This window comes from Amblyomma americanum, chromosome 3 (genome assembly GCF_052857255.1).
Source record: "Amblyomma americanum isolate KBUSLIRL-KWMA chromosome 3, ASM5285725v1, whole genome shotgun sequence".
Lineage (NCBI taxonomy): Eukaryota > Metazoa > Arthropoda > Arachnida > Ixodida > Ixodidae > Amblyomma > Amblyomma americanum.
This window is the reverse complement of record NC_135499.1, coordinates 154,044,078-154,059,710: the sequence shown is the minus strand read 5'-3', so window position 1 is coordinate 154,059,710 and position 15,633 is coordinate 154,044,078. Positions and strand designations below refer to the sequence as shown.

Below are 15,633 nucleotides of genomic sequence, written 5' to 3'. Positions count from 1 at the left end.
GATCAGAGGGCACCGGAGCGGCAAGTGCGCGCGCCTCGTTAGAGAAAAACTCATTATGCATTTTATCGCGACTGACGGAGATAAAAAGAAATGAATAAAGCAAAGCAAGTGAAGCGACTCTGCTGCAAGATGAAGGTGCTCTTCGTGAAGACGGCGGAGAAAAGAAGTGAACTCGAGAAGAAGCACGAGAGGCGTTGCTTTCGATTTCAATCACGGAAGCAGCCGCCTAGCTGAGTATGTACCGTGCAAGCAAGTCCCGTGCTTCCTGTCGCTAGGCGCCTAGTGCAGAGGGAAGCGCTGCAATGGGGAAGAAAAAAAGAAGAATTCAATAAATAATGCGCTCCCTCTGCTAGACAGCACGTGGCTAACTAGACTTAGTTGCGTGCTTGGGGCTTCCGGTGCAAGTTCTAAGCGTCATTGATTCCGCACTCCTCCATTGCGTTGCGTGACTAGACGTTGACCGGATAGATAGGCACTGGAGTAGCGCCAAGGAAAGGGAGAATCTGTGTATGCACATACGTAAGCTCGATAGCCTCAGAACTGACTGCCCCAAGCCCGCATTCGTGCATATTCTTTTGTAAGATTATACATTTGCACTTTTATTCTAGGCGCCTGTCGAAAGCGACGCCCTCCTGAGAGTACCCTGGCGGTCCATAGTGGTAGCCAGCGGTGCCGCTGGCAGAACGGCTCAACAACAGTGGTTACGACACCGAGGGAAGAGGTTCTGATTTGGACACGTTCGGGTGATGGGAAAATGTGCAAGGTTATGTAAAAAAACACATGTAGATATTCCGTTTTCGTGTTGCCGACAACACTGCGGGGCAGCGCACCCCAATTTTGTTGAACACGGCTTGCAGCGCTATGAGCGGAGGCGGCCAGCTAAATCACAGGTCAGGTCTGTACGAGCTTCCGTCATCGACACTTCGTCTTTTTTCAAAAGAGAGCACGTATAGTGCCGCTAAAGCACCGTATTATAGAGTACGCTTAACCAACAGCAAAATCACCCTACCTTGCCGTTACCTGACGCTACCCAGCTGCCGATGCGTAAAAGTTATGCGACGGCTCTACGAGGGCCCGTGATTGCACAAGCGACGAACACCGTAATGAGCCAGGCAGAAGATTAGATGCATGTATAAGGAAGAGAAATTCCAGGTTACAGGGCTCAACGAAGTCCAACTCGCTCTGCCTAACGAAACTTGGAATACCCACTCTACTGCACCTATTATACAATTCACCTGCCATACGCCGTGCATCCCATCGACACAGAATTATAGAGACGCTGGCGGGTGCCTGGGGGCGCAAATTCCCACAAACCATAGACGCCAGTTTCTGGCAGTTTCGTCGTGATTCGGGAGTCTTTTAATAAGCATGCACCCAATTCTCCATTTATGCCATATCTGATGACGACTGAGGGCTCAAAAGTACGGAAAGAGAAAATGAAGGAAACAAAGAAGTCGGGAAAGAATGAAGGAAACTGATGAGAAAAGAAGAAAGTGAAAAGAAAGAAAGAAAGAGAGAAAGAAAGAAAGATAGATAGAAGGAAAGAAGGAAAGGAAGAAAGAAAGAACGAAAGAAAGAAAGAAAGGAAGAAGCAAGGAAAGAAGGAAAGAAAGAAGGAAGGAAAAGAAAGGAAGAAGGGAAGAAAGAAAGAGAGAAGGAAAGAAAGGAAGAAAGAAAGAAAGAGGGAAAGAAAGAAAGGAAGAAAGAATGATATAAAGAGAGAAAGGAAGAAAGAAAGAAAGAAGGAAGGAAAGCAAGAAAGAAAGAGGGAAGGAAAGAAAGGAAGGAAAGAAAGAAAGAACGAAATGAAGAAAGAAAGAACGAAATGAAGAAAGAAAGAAAGAAAGAAAGAAAGAAAGAAAGAAAGAAAGAAAGAAAGAAAGAAAGAAAGAAAGAAAGCCTAAGTCCATTACCAAGCGAGCAACGGCAAAGTACTATAGCGCAAAAGCACCTTGTGGGCGGAGCTTCGAGCTGTCAGGAGTGTGTAAGCCAAAGAAGGGGGGTTCGCCATTTCCTTTTCTTCCTCCCGCATCTCCGCGCGCTTTATCTCGTTCAGCTGGGGGCCCTTGCTTGCTCTATCCTCACAGGCCACGCGTGGCAGACCCGGTCGTGTTCTATCGCCTGACGCGGAGCACACTTGACGCCACGCTCCTGGGACAACCGGCGCGGGGTCCCGTTGGGGCCGCCCTCCTGGATGGAGTCCCGCCGAGTAACTCTCGAAGCAGGCTCGGGAGGAGAAAGAACAAGGCGGTTCCATGTCCACAGAGAACGCGAACTGTTGTTACTGCTCTTGCGTGTGCACGAGTCCGAGTCGCGCTCTGCGCCTTGGTTCTCCTGCATTGTCGGATTTGCTGCAGTTGGGGAGGCCGTCTCCGGTCTCGAATAGGGAACATTATCGTGAAGGTTGCTCTGACTGCGGTGTACGTTCCTCTCAAGCGCTGCATCCACATTTGCCAACGTGACATGAACGCTTTCAAGTCTCCGTACACATTGTACACAAATGTGGAGGCAATAAAAACGTGTTGAAATCTAATCGCGCCTAGAGCGATTTGTTTCAGCACACTTAGTTTATAATGTATATATTATATTACATATTCATTATTTAGTACAATACATAATATTACATAATTCTTAGACCGGAATAATTATTCCAGCAATATTTCAACAAAACAACAAGAAAAACATATTTGTTCTTTCAAGGTATTTGGGAAGTTCGTTAACGTACTGCTTGTACCTGTACGTGTGCGATAGCATCAAGCTGCCAGGTACGAGCTCTCGACCTCAACGGGATCTCTCCCACGGAGGCGCAATCAAAAAAGCTCGCCAAACTAAACTTTGGCGCACCTTAATCTAACTTGGAAGGTCAAAATTAATTTTGAGCCCTCTACTTCGGCGTGTAACACTTTATTAGCTTTTGCCCATAAAAGGATCCATCATTTCAACATTTTTAGTACCTCGACTCAAAGGCCAGCACGGATGCCACCTACCTGCCACCTACCAACTACTGAGGACGCGGCGGCCAACAAGATCAGGAAGAGGCCGAAGCGCATGCAAGGGGTCGTGGCAAACATCCAAATTATATAGAGACCGGGACATTCTGGCATGGACTGGGGGAAATACAGCCTCGCAAGCGGGTACGCTTGATTGCACGTACAACGCCTCAAACTTCAACTCCCTGCAGAATCCGGCAAATCAAAATCCCTACCGAAAGCTAGTTACTGAAGGTTCCACCGGCAGAACACTGATGCACTGCGTTCGCGCCAAAATAATATCAGAGAGCTGGCTTCGGTTCTCGAAACGAACACCAATGGCGGTGCTTGACATGAAGGGAGAGCTCACTCGGCCACACGAGATCTTCCTGAAGAAAGCCATTGCAAACGCAGCGTACTCGCCGCGCATATTTAACAAGTGGTTTCTGGACAGACAAGAATTAATTGCGCACAACAGATGCAGCCATTGTCAGGAACACTACAGCAGACCTAGAGCATGTTCCATGAGCTTGCCCATCTTAGTCGCGAGCGTGACGTAATATTCAGCGCATACCACATGTTGACATGATCCCCCTAGCATACCAGACACGATGCCACGATCTAGCACCGCTACACAACATGTCATCGCGGCATACTGTAGTGAACGCGGCCCGCTTAGATTAGGGTAAGAGAGGTCTACTGATCTACGACGCGCAACTCTGAAGGATATGAAAACAAACTACTAGAAGTTGCTTCTGCGCCTGCAGCTCCATCCCTCCTAACTCCCGAACAGCGGCCTAAAGCCATACGTCATTTGTAATAAAGGATTCATTCATTCATTCATTGTTCCAACGCAAAATTCGGAGCGGTTTGAACGTGAGCCACCAAAGGCGTAAATAAACTATGCTAAAAGACATTCGCTAAGACAGTGTGGCTGTGTGGGGTTTTGTTGCTCAGTGAGAGGTTCCTGGATTTAATTCCCGCCACGGGAACCGTATTCCAAAAAGCAAATCCAAAAATTAAATCCAAAAAAAGCCTGTCTGCTGTTCTATGACGTTGCACTTTAAAGAATTCCAGGTAGTCGACATTATTCTGTAGCCATACGCCATATGGCAGTCTTTATAGCTTGACGACGTTAAATCCGTAAATCCTAATAGCCACACACCGGATAATAATCATCCATCTCACTTCGCTTATGTGTGAACGCTAAAACAAAAAAGCAGTATACTGTTCGTGGTGAAATAAGTTACTGCCGCAAGTTTTCATAAAGCAAATACATAAATCCTTGAATTGTGTATCAAGTACGCATTCTACTAGACAGTGCGAAACCTTGGCGCATTAGACAGAACGACAATTAGCTTTATTAAATTGCGCGTGTTCTAGTTTTCTTAAGTCAAGCCTCTCATGCTGATTGAAAATGGTGAACTAGCAACCACCAGACCATAAAATACACTTTCATTCATTACGTCGCCAGAGCCAATCTATAGCACCAGCTCCAACTCTGAGGCCACGACTCTGCATGCCTCACTGGCGTTCAATTAATCAGCGAAAACCTAAAATCGAGCTCAGAGCCTGGTCTTTTACTATCAGAGGAGAACGAATAAAAGATGATGCGCCATCTATTGGGATTGTCTTCACCGTGCAAATCATCCGTTCCTTCCGCTTTCGTGTTTCTCGTGTCGATGCGAACGTGATTTCGTTTTGTTTTCTAGGTAGATTCCACCGCTGCTCCCAAACGAGAATGCGTACCTCAGCAAGAGAAAGAAGGGGCTGTTAGGTCGCACTAGAAATAAAAACAGGCTAAATAAAAGACCTTTTAGGTCTGAAGAATAGTTTCCTTGTGATGCAAATTCTGGCGGAAAAGCGGGAAGAGTCTTTTCAGGCGGGGAGCTGAAGCCAAAACATACACACGAAGTAATGAAAAAAAAAACGCATGAAAATAGCACCCAAAACAAAATATAAAAGAATGTCGCCGCACACCGCATGCACCAGCCCTGATTTCAGTGATTCACGACGTCATTTATATACAGAGGCCAGACCGAGGTGACCGAAAAGAGCGAAAACCCGCACCGCGCGATGAAAGTGAAAAGTGAATGACAAAAAAAAAAGGTGCATGCCGGGAGTTCGACGCAGGGCATGTAGGCAAGCTGCCCATAGCATAAAGGCGCCCCCCCCCCCCCCCCCCTCTTCCCCCGGGAAGTCAAAGGGTGCTGCGAGGACATGCGGTGAGGTGGCTGTAAGGCCAACTTATATAGAAAGCCGAAAAGGGTGAAAAGCTAAGTACCAACGCCGCAAGCATGGAGAACTAAGGCAGAAAGGAGCGACGCAGATGCCCGAGAGGAACCCGCGTAGAACAAAGCAAGAAAAATTGCAAGTTCGCAAGTAACGTCAGCGGCTTTAGAAAAAAAAATAAACGGACAATGGCTGCATAAGCGACCGCCGAAGACGCGACAAAGAGGCCTAGGCGCGAACGCCGCCTCAGCCACCGAAGCCGCAAGAAGAGCCTGCTCAACTTTGAGAGAGGCCAACTCCGTAGGAGACAACGCGAGGCGAACAAAAATAAACGCTTCGTCGTCGTACAGCGTCGCCGCCTATGGCCTTCTTGGCGGACGTCGGCAAAAAAGGCCGGGTCTGCGTCGCTGCGAGACAGGCGCCGATGTTTGTGTTCTTACGGCGGTCGACGTCGTCGTGTGGCGTGCGGCCGCAGCTGACGTTGTGAAGCGTGTCACCGCCGCTGCGTGACAGCTGCGTTCCCCGGCGACTTTCGCTGGTGTAGGCGCGTTTTATGGCTCTAACGGCCGCGTAGTGGCCACCGCACAGCCTTCTCGAGTAGTTATTTGGTTCGCTTTTTTAACGATATTCGAATACCGCTAAGCCTCAGAATTTCACAGAGGAATACGAAGCGAAAGGCCAACGAAATGAAAGAACATAAACGGAACTTATAGCGCACAGATATCAAGCAGAGCAGTTTCGATGCAATACGATGTAGGCCACATTATCGTACATAATGCGATCAAAAGATTAAACAAAAACAGTGCGAAACCAAGAAAACTGAGCGAAGAACAAAATATGCAAACGTAAGCTGCAACACGCAAACACACAGAAAGTAAAATAATTGTCGTTAAAACAGCTCACGTTACAGTTCATCTAAAGACTGGAGTTGTTTGCACGATTATCCGGTCCACAAATATTACCACGACCAGACATACGACCGACAAATAAACAGCACCCAGGAAGAAAGGACGTACACGAGGCGGTGGTGTTTACTTGTCGGCTGCATTTCTGGTCATGTTCTACCAACTAGCTCAAAAACTAATTCGTCCACAAAAACTAGGCGCTGCAGTTCTTCCTGTACAGCATGCCCGGCATTCAAATTCTCTTGAGCGCGAGGAGGCGTTTCTTCCCCAGCTTTTCAGGGCAGTTTGAATTTCAATAAATTCTGCTAAACTGGCCCTACAGAGCCCTGTAGCACATCTAATGGCCTCTAAACTTTTGAAGTGGGCTGTGCACTACGCGCGCGCTACTGAGTTAGGAATTGATGGGCGCGATACGCTTCATAGTTTCTTGCAAACCTCAAAAAGTAAGTACAAGCCCTTATGCACTCAGGCATGACACCTACAGAACACGCTAGCCAAAAAAGGCAAGCAACGCGAAGTTTTACGTCTATTTAATTTCTATTATAGCATCTAATAGCAATCATCAAGCCCCCGCACAGTAAAATCTTGTGTGTTCAATAAACTTGTGCATTAACGGTTCATTTAGAGAATGCATCGAAAACTATAGCTGCTACATGATCTGCAGGAATCTCAAGCATACATCTCCTGCTCAAATTTACAATGTTCTAGAGGAGCGCCTTTGTTAAGAAAACGCACAAAAATGGCTCTCTGGGAATTTTTTTTTTCTCCAGACCGACGACAACAACAGTGAACACATGATAATTACCACTTCAGAAAGGCATATCGAACTCCCTGGCTACTTCTTTATTTGCAGTTGAAAAGGAATCAATTAAGCACGTTTTTTTTTTATATTGGTAGGCGTGGATAACGGCTGTCTGTTCTCTTTTTTCTGTTCTGAATATTTTTATTCTCGTTACATAGGGATTCAATATTTTATGCGGGTGTGTGCGGTATTTATTTATTCTTGCGCGATTGATTTACTACCCCAAAGGTGCCCCAGAGAGGCGTTTCTTCGTGCTCGCTCAAGGTAATAACGCGCATCTTTAAATCCACACATTAGTGAATGCGTTGTTACTTAAAACTGTCCAATTAAGGATAAGTAACACTATGCAAAATATCACCTTTCCATGTCGATACGCTGCTATCTCATGATGACGCAGTCATGACGCTGCCCAACTATAAATCGGCGCTGCACTTTAGATATTTTTTCTTTCTAATTTATTTTAAAAACTTACTTCCCTGAAGAGATGCAGTCAGGGACAAAAGTTTCTGGTGACCGCGTGCTTCGTAAATGAAGGCGACAACGCTGTTATTAGCCAAAGGCTGGAGGCCATACTTGTGGAGGTGAAAGCCAAATGCCTGTTCTTTCACCTCCACAAGCGCGGTGTCGACCCGGCGGCTAATATTACAGCTATGAGCTTCGTTTACGCATTACGTCCTTCAGACACCTTTGTCCCCTACTGCACCATTTTTTCGATCCCCGATAGTTTTTTGTCCGATGGCTGAAAAGAAGCGCGCTCAGAGGAGCACCTGGCGTCGAAACTTCCTAGCAGTAAAAATGCAAGTAAAAACTTTCATGTTTTCTTGCATCCCGGGTGCGTATGCTGTAAACGACAGGCAACAGGCGCGCCACTGCGCTCCTCCTCTCCTTCCCTCTAAGCTTAGCCCGGAGGCCGCCCTGCACAGCTGCTATGGGGTACAGGTTGCCTTCCTGGATCGGTGTCCAGGAAGTTCAGGTTTGAGCACTACTTATTGCTGAGGTTTGTTGGCACATGCTTGTTGGTTGTTGGGTTTGTTGGCACGTGCTGTTGGGTGGTGGGTTGGCTACAGCATGCTTGCTGGTTGTTAGGTTTGTTGGTACGTACTTTTTGGTTGTTGGGTTTGAGGGCACAAACTTTTTGGCACGTATTTGCTGTATGTTGGTGGTTAGCGGTTAGCGGTTAGCGCGCCAGAAGTTCAGTAATGCTTCTCGAGCTCTACGCGCGTATAAGCTCTTATCACTGCTCGAACCTCCATTAGGAACTTCACTTCGTCCTGAAGGCATGTTTCACCGAGTGTTTAGCACTGTTTATGCTGTCCCAATTTTTTTGTTCGATCTTTTCACTTTTTTTCTTGCTTGTGCTCGTGGGTTGCTGTATGCGGTCAGCAGGAAATGTGGCGTGAATTGCACAAAGTTCAACTTTTGCCCTAAAATAAAGCTGAGAATTGTTTTAACACAGCGTGTCGCAGTTTTTTTTAACTTGAGAGAAAGGGGCAGAGTAGTTTATTATCCTGATAAGTGATAATTCTCTTTATATGTAGGTATTGCTCGGCAGTTTGTCTCCCTTCGTTTAGAGACTTTCTGTAGAGGCTCCACTTAAGTTTCCTCCGGCGCACGAAACTTCCTGACTACTTAAAAGGTACAAAAACGAAATTCGCGTTGGAGTGCATTTCGTTATTAGAAATGCACACATTTTTTCTTTCTTTTCTGGGAAGCATTCTAAATGCTAGAACCTATAGAAGCGGCGAAACCTGTATCAATAAGTAAGACTGTAGGATGCGCCTTGAGGAAGTAAAGTGTATTACACATGGGTTAGGCTAATATAACGGTTCCTTTCTGGATTCTATTACATTTTTCTATTTTCCCTGTTTATGATTGCATAAATCGTCGACGCTTTCCCGCCATCGCTTGGCGTGAACCAATGACGAGGCAGGAAGGCGGGACGACATGGAACGTGGTCAGTCACTGGAGCCAATCCAAGACAGCGAAGAAAGCAAAACAGAACAAGGAATAAAAAACAGTCGTGGCGTCAGACCAGCTCTCTCTGGCTTACTGCACTACGCAAGACAGCGCTGCCTAAATTCCCCATACAGCGCTCACGCATTCTTTAATTTCCGTTTCCAGTGGTGCGAGGAGGAGGAGGGGGAGGAGGAAAGGCAAGGAGGTTAACCAGACGAATAGCCGGTTTGCTGCCCTGCACGGGGTGGAAAGGGGTGAGGGGAGAAAAAGATGAAGGAGAAAAGACAGTTGCAGGAAGTTAAAGTCACTCCGTAAAGTCACAGCGTTCAGTACAGCCACAGCCTATTGTGCAGGCCCAAAGTCCTCAAAAAGCGGAGCAGTGCCTTGGAGGCCTTCACCGCCGACGACGGCCGCGGCCAGTGGCCGAGAATCGCCGTTTCGCTCAGTGGGCGCAGGTCTAGATGCTCCAGTGCACGGCACAGAGACTGTCTTTCGGCGCTGTAGACAGGACATTCACAAAGAACGTGGGCTATAGTCTCATCACACCCGCAGATGGCACATGCAGGGCTGTCAGCCATACCTATTAAGAAGGAGTAGTGCTTGGTGAAAGCTACACCAAGCCACAGGCGAAACAACAAAGTTGCTTCACGTCGTGGTAGGATGGATGGAAGCCGAAGCTTCATATCTGGGTCCAAGGTTTTTAAACACGAATGCGAGAATTGAGGTGAATTCCACGCGGAAAGCGTGACGTCCCGCGCCAGTGTTCGAAGCCTACCCGCTGCGTCGGCTCTCGAGATGGGGATGGACACGCAAGCACCTTCATGGTGAGCAGTTCGCGCGGCATCGTCCGCGCGGAGGTTGCCTGCGATGCCGCTGTGTCCTGGCAGCCATTGGTAAACAATATCGTGCCCTTTGTTGATGGCTGTGTGGTGGAGCTCTCGGATTTCCGCAGCAAGTTGTTCATGGCACCCATGACGAAGAGCAGATTGTAACGCTTGGAGGGCTGCCTTTGAATTAGCGAAAACAGACTATTGCTGGGTTGTTTCTTCATTGATATGCTCAAAGGCGACACGAATAGCAGTAAGTTCTGCGCCAGTCGATGAAGTCCGGTGTGATGTTTTCACTTTCTTAACTATGGTCCTTCCGGAGATGACTACGGACCCGAGGAACTGGAAGGGGTCACTGAGCCATCGGTGTATACGTGCAGTCGATTTCAGTGTTTCTCATACAAATATTCTAGAGTTGTATGTCTTAGTGCTGTCGACGATAAATCAGCTTTCTCTTTGATGCCCGGTATGGAAATAAGCACAGGAGGTTGGTGCGGACTCCATAATGAAGAAGACGGTCTAGAGGCTGGTGCAAATTGGGTTGGTAGGAAGTCGCGATGGACATCAATAATTTTCGCAAACGATGTACTCGGCCGTTTAGCAGGAAGACTGACAAGATGGTGTGCGGGAATCCGAGAGACGTGACGAATATTCCCTCATAAGGTTTCGATTGTGACATAGGCAGTCACTGGATTCTCCTGAGCGATGAGTACTGTTGCGGCTGTAGACGCACATTTTGGCAGTCCTAGGCACGTCCGCAGAGCTTGAGCCTTAACACTTTGCATACACCGTATGTTTGTTTTGCTCAAGTTTCCTAGTGCAGGGATTTCCAGTGGTACTCTAAAGGTAACGCTTCGGACTCCGAACAAGAATCTCAATGTTTTCCTCCTCAGTTTATTTTCCTTGTTTTTTAATCCCAGCATTTCTTTAATCGGGTTCGAACACGACCGTGGAGGCAGGGTTTCGATGGAGGCGAAACGCATAGGCGCCCGTGTGCTGTGCGATGTCAGTGCCCGTTAAAGATCCCCGGGTGGTCGAAATTATTCCGGAGCCCTCCACTACAGCACCGCTTTCTTCCTTTGTTCTTTCACTCCCTCCTTTATCCCTTTCCTTACGGCGCGGTTCAGGTGTCGGTCGAGACGTGAGACAGATACTGCGCCAGTTCCTTTCCACCAAAACAAAAAAAAAACCTATCGATGGAATAGCGGACAACGGCCTTCCCTCGGGCAACATGTCCTGTGGATGTTGGTCCCAAGGTCGCAGATTTTTGCTCTGAACATCAGGAAACAAGGCGATTTGATCAGTTCAGCGCATCTTAGGCAATCCCCTACCCGTAGTGTCTGCATGCACTACATTCTGCAACAGTTGAACGGGCGCCAGCAATTTTATTTCCATGGAAAGTAAAAAGGCATCAACGCCACTTATTAGCTCGCTTTTTGGACGCTATCTCGCCGAATTTGCCACAGCGACATTACATTAAAGAGAAACACGGCCCAACAGTGGACAGAAATCGATCTCTGCCGCAGCAGTTGCTACCAGATTGATTGCTTCATTGATTTTGGCGTGCAAAGACAAACAATGTAGGCTATTAGGCCCGCTCTAGTTGAAGATTCCTGAGTCGAGCACCAGGGATTGCTTAATGTGCAACGAATTCTGCAGCACACGTGCCTCGTGGCACTTCGTTTTCAGCGCAATGCGGGCTTGAATCGAATCCGCGACCTTGGGAACACCGTCCACACGCCACGTCCATTTGGCCACCACGTGCGACCAACTACGTAGGAATAGGGCGAGTCGCGCAGTGCGCAGAGCTAGACTGCTTCGGCATAGCGCCCCTTTCGTGTGTTTTTCGCTAATATCAGAACATTTTTTTTTATTTTTTCGCTGGTTTTGCTGAATCACTCGTACGCACCCCAACTGGCCCGTTTCGCACGACCCTGCTGCAGCATGCGCAACGATCCACCGATTGTACCCGTTACATCCACGCCAGCGACCAAATGAGCATTTGAACGAAACAGCGTGACCGCACACCAACCGACGGGCCAACTCGAGCCCTTTCCTGCTTCCCCTGTTTACGTGCCAAGGCTATTTCATCATGCCAGTGAAAGTGCTCGTCAGGCTGATGCATCAGGCTTTGGTCCACTTATTATAAACCTGGAGGCTAGGTAACGTGTCGGGCAACTTCACAGTGACATCGATACGAACTGCCTAGAGCTCCTGAATGCAAAAATTTGATGAAGACAGGAAAGTTGCAGGCTGCCCTCAATAGCTCAATAGCTGGCTGCCGAGCTCACATGTGGCATGCCACCACGCGGAAGCATACGTTGGCTTATTAGCATAGTGGTGCAAGTTAGGCTTAGCGTGTTGCCGCTTATCTAGATTCGTCCCTCTGCGGAAAGCCAACTGGCCGAACAACACCCATCATACCACCGCACTGGTCTGAATCCGAGTTATCCACACCTCCCACGCTCGGACGGATCAGTGGTATGCGCTGCTGCCGGAGCGGCATGGCGCGAGCGTGCTAACCAGTAGCACACAAGGCGAGAGCGACGCGTCCGCACGCGCATGAAAATACGCACGCAGACATGCAAGCGCAGTTCTATGCGAAGCACGTTGTTCCGCGGCGGGCACACACGGGGCGTGCACTCGAGCGCGAAACCATTGGTCGCCCACAGTGGGTGGCAGTGGGAGTGCGGCGGCACCAACGTCCATTAGGATTCCACAGTGGTGTCGCCGAGCTCGGTGCCAAAGCTCCGGGAGCAAGAGAGGACACGTGACTCGCGGTTCCCACTTTGCTCTCCCACAGAGGGGAATGCTGGGTTGGGCAAGATGTACAATGACATAAAACAAAATAAAGGCAAGGGGGGGGGGGGGGGGGGGAGGCGCTTGCCAGCCAGTCGGCACGTAAAGAGAGTGCAATAAAGTATTCGGACTGGGGAAAGAACGAATTTCGGGTAGCCTGAGAGGGGAGAGACAGAACGCGACGAAGCACCCCGCTGGTTGTTGCTTGCTTCGAAGGCGTCTGGGCTTAGTGCGCACAACTTCCTGGGAAGGAAAGGACAGAAGGTGATCAGCGAAAAAAAATCGCCCCCCCCCCCCCCCCGGCCCCGCCCTACTGTCCCTTTAATTCCTGTGTACGTCGTCAACTTTCCTAGTCCCCTGCGTGTAGAAATTGAGAATCTTCGGCCCCTATTTGAAGCAGGCAAGATAAATAGAATTATTTGCGGAGACTCACAGGCGAGTGAAACAAGTAGGCAATGGTTAAAACGCATTTGAAAGCCTTTAGTACCAAACCTTTCGACGATGGAGCACACAGGCCTCAGAGACAAACACAGGACGGAGCCCCCACCCAACTCGTGTGAGCGGAAAGCTCCGCTCTACCGTCGACCACCTCATTCACGATGTGCCCAAACAAACCCCACCGCGCGGCCAGCCGCAGCCACAAAAACGTAAACGGCCTCACCCAAACCGCGACACCTCCGCACCGCGCACCTTACGGTCGGGTCTCCATTCTTGAGTTCTCTTTGCTCCTGTCGTAACTTTCTTCCCCACCGGGATGGCGTTATAAAAACGAGCCAAGTGCCGCAGCGCCACGCCTAAAGCGGGACCGAGGCGGTGACACTGGCCGCGGTGGCGGCAGCGTCGATGACGGCGCCGTTTAGGGCGATAGAAGCGGGGGCAGGAGGGAGCGCGACCGATGGCCACACAGCTGGCGCCCGCCGGCCGCCAATCGGACGGCTGCCGGCGGCAGCAGTCGTAAACTCTTTCTGGTACGCCGGCCGGAGCGACCACCCGGACTCGTAATAGCCGCAGGCTTCGGCCGGAAGACGGCGCCGTGAAGGAAGTGACGGCGAGAGGGAAAGGTGGTGGGAGAAATGAGAAAGGAAACGAGAGCAACCGGGAGCAACTCGCCTGGTGATTTGTGGACGGGAAGCCATGCGGATCGCTCTTCGAGCAGCGAGGAGCTGTCACCGGCGACGTCACCGGGTGCCGCTGCACGGCCTCCAGGCTTCGGGGCTCCTGCGGAATGGAGAGAGACAGGCAACGTCATATTGCGAATATTTTCCGCACAGCAGGGTGTTCGCGATGTTCGCACACACCTCGAAAGCGATCAGCATTTGAGAGCGTATAGAAGGCGTCATCGTAACCGAGCACAACCAGCTCCTCAATCAGGCAGTTTACAAGGTTCCAGCAGTAACAAAGTGAAAGTCCCTCTGCCGGGAAAAAAATCTCAGGTTCAGGTAAACGCTATAGAATAGGCAGAACGAGTCTTGAGTCGTTTTGAACCAAATCAGTCTTATGTTATGTAAGACCGTGATGAGGACAAAAGCCTTCCTTTCAGTACTGAACACATGGAAGAAACCCCAGAAGCCATGCATACCATAACTCTTCCTTAGAACTCTAGCCCTGGTAATGCCAGAACTGCTGCATCTGCTGCGTCTGTCCACTATCCCAACGTTCGCTTCGAGTACACAGCGAGCATCGACCTTACCCCAACAACAAAAACAAAAGTTTGCCTCAGAACAAAGCCCCCTGTGGGCGAAGAATACTGTCTGTGTCCTGCGCACACATGCTCCTCAATAAACACGCTTCAGCAATTGTTTCTCGGTTCTTTGTACAGGCAGGCATTTTGTGCAACGGCGAAACATCTTCAGCCGCGCACTGCACTCACACTAAACTTTCTTGCGAGCGACTGGGAGCGCGCCTCTTCATGAAGCGTGGGCCAAAAAGACTTCTGGTGTGAAGGTGACGTGGGTTCTTGTGTCTTATTTGCAAGCTTAAACGGTACAGTAAACAGAATTTTTCTTTATTGTTTACACTTTCAACGAGGCACAAACGAGGGCCCAACACCACTCTTGTCCAAAGAAGTTATATACCGCAAACCGAATCGAAGACGCCCGGAAGTCTGCTGTCGTATGAAACTGTGCTACCTCACACCTGTGTGCTGTCTTCTACTCATCCCTACAAACACATCGATGCGCTTTGATGTTCCTCCTGCAGACAGAGGTCGAGTTTTCCAGCTACAGTGGCGCGCACGTGTCACGTTCGTTCCAAAAATCGTTAACACTCCACATTCTTGATTTTCTTTTCACACAACAGAGCTGAGGTTTCGCACAAAGGTTATCAGAAACATACTTGGATGGGGCGGTTAAGCTTAAGGACGCCTTAAAACGAGACCAGCTGTTATCAGCATCATTACAGTTACCAGCAAGGTAAAGGTCCCTCTAGGACAAATCCTCTGACAGTAACTCCAATCAGCCCTGGCTAAACTAAACCTGCTAAACTAAACTCTCCATGCTGCCTAAATTTCTGCCATCCTCGACTGTTCATCTCTGATTTGGTATTCAACCTTTCCCTCTAAGAAACTCTGTACGTTCAAGAGCCAACGCAAGTTATGATTCTTTCTCACAACTTGGAATACAATTTTATCGACTCACATTTGCCATATAATTTACGCTGTTAGCCTTCAATCTGTCAACGTTGCAGCCTTCATTTTGCTTTCCATCATTCGCTGCACCCTACCATTAAGCAGCGCGAACTTGAACAACTCAACCGGCCGGGATACAAACGGCACGCACTACAATGCCAGTTAGCGCTCGGAAGCGGCGGCGCCGGCAACAACACTCGATGCGGTTCAAACTCAATGCGTGTTTCGCAGCGCAGCCATTCTTCACGCAGCGGGAGGACGACCGCCCCGCGTGCTCGAGAGCGATCCATGCAGGCTTCCGCTGGTGGCGGTGCTGGGAGGACCACGCGCCGACGCTCCCGCAATTAATCAGGCGCCGGCACGCTCCTTTCGTGTCCTCGCCGCGGGGTTATACACTGCGGTCGGTGCAGAGGCCCAGAAAGAACGCCCGCGAGCGCCCCCTTGTCTCCCAGCGCGACACTACAACAATGGGGCGCCTTCTGTTTCGTCACGGGCCTCTCCTTGTAGCCGCTGCTAC

At 49.3% G+C, this 15,633-nt stretch overlaps 1 protein-coding gene across 2 annotated transcripts in view; it reads right to left on the bottom strand.

The window, feature by feature from the left end:
- LOC144125232 (basigin-like) overlaps positions 1-15,633 on the bottom strand; it is a 291,295-nt gene that overhangs the window by 120,527 nt on the left and 155,135 nt on the right. For both annotated transcript variants that reach the window (XM_077658450.1, XM_077658449.1), the window contains exon 2: positions 13,601-13,708. In XM_077658450.1, coding sequence (XP_077514576.1) covers positions 13,601-13,708 — 108 coding nt within the window. The remainder of the gene's footprint in view (positions 1-13,600; positions 13,709-15,633) is intronic.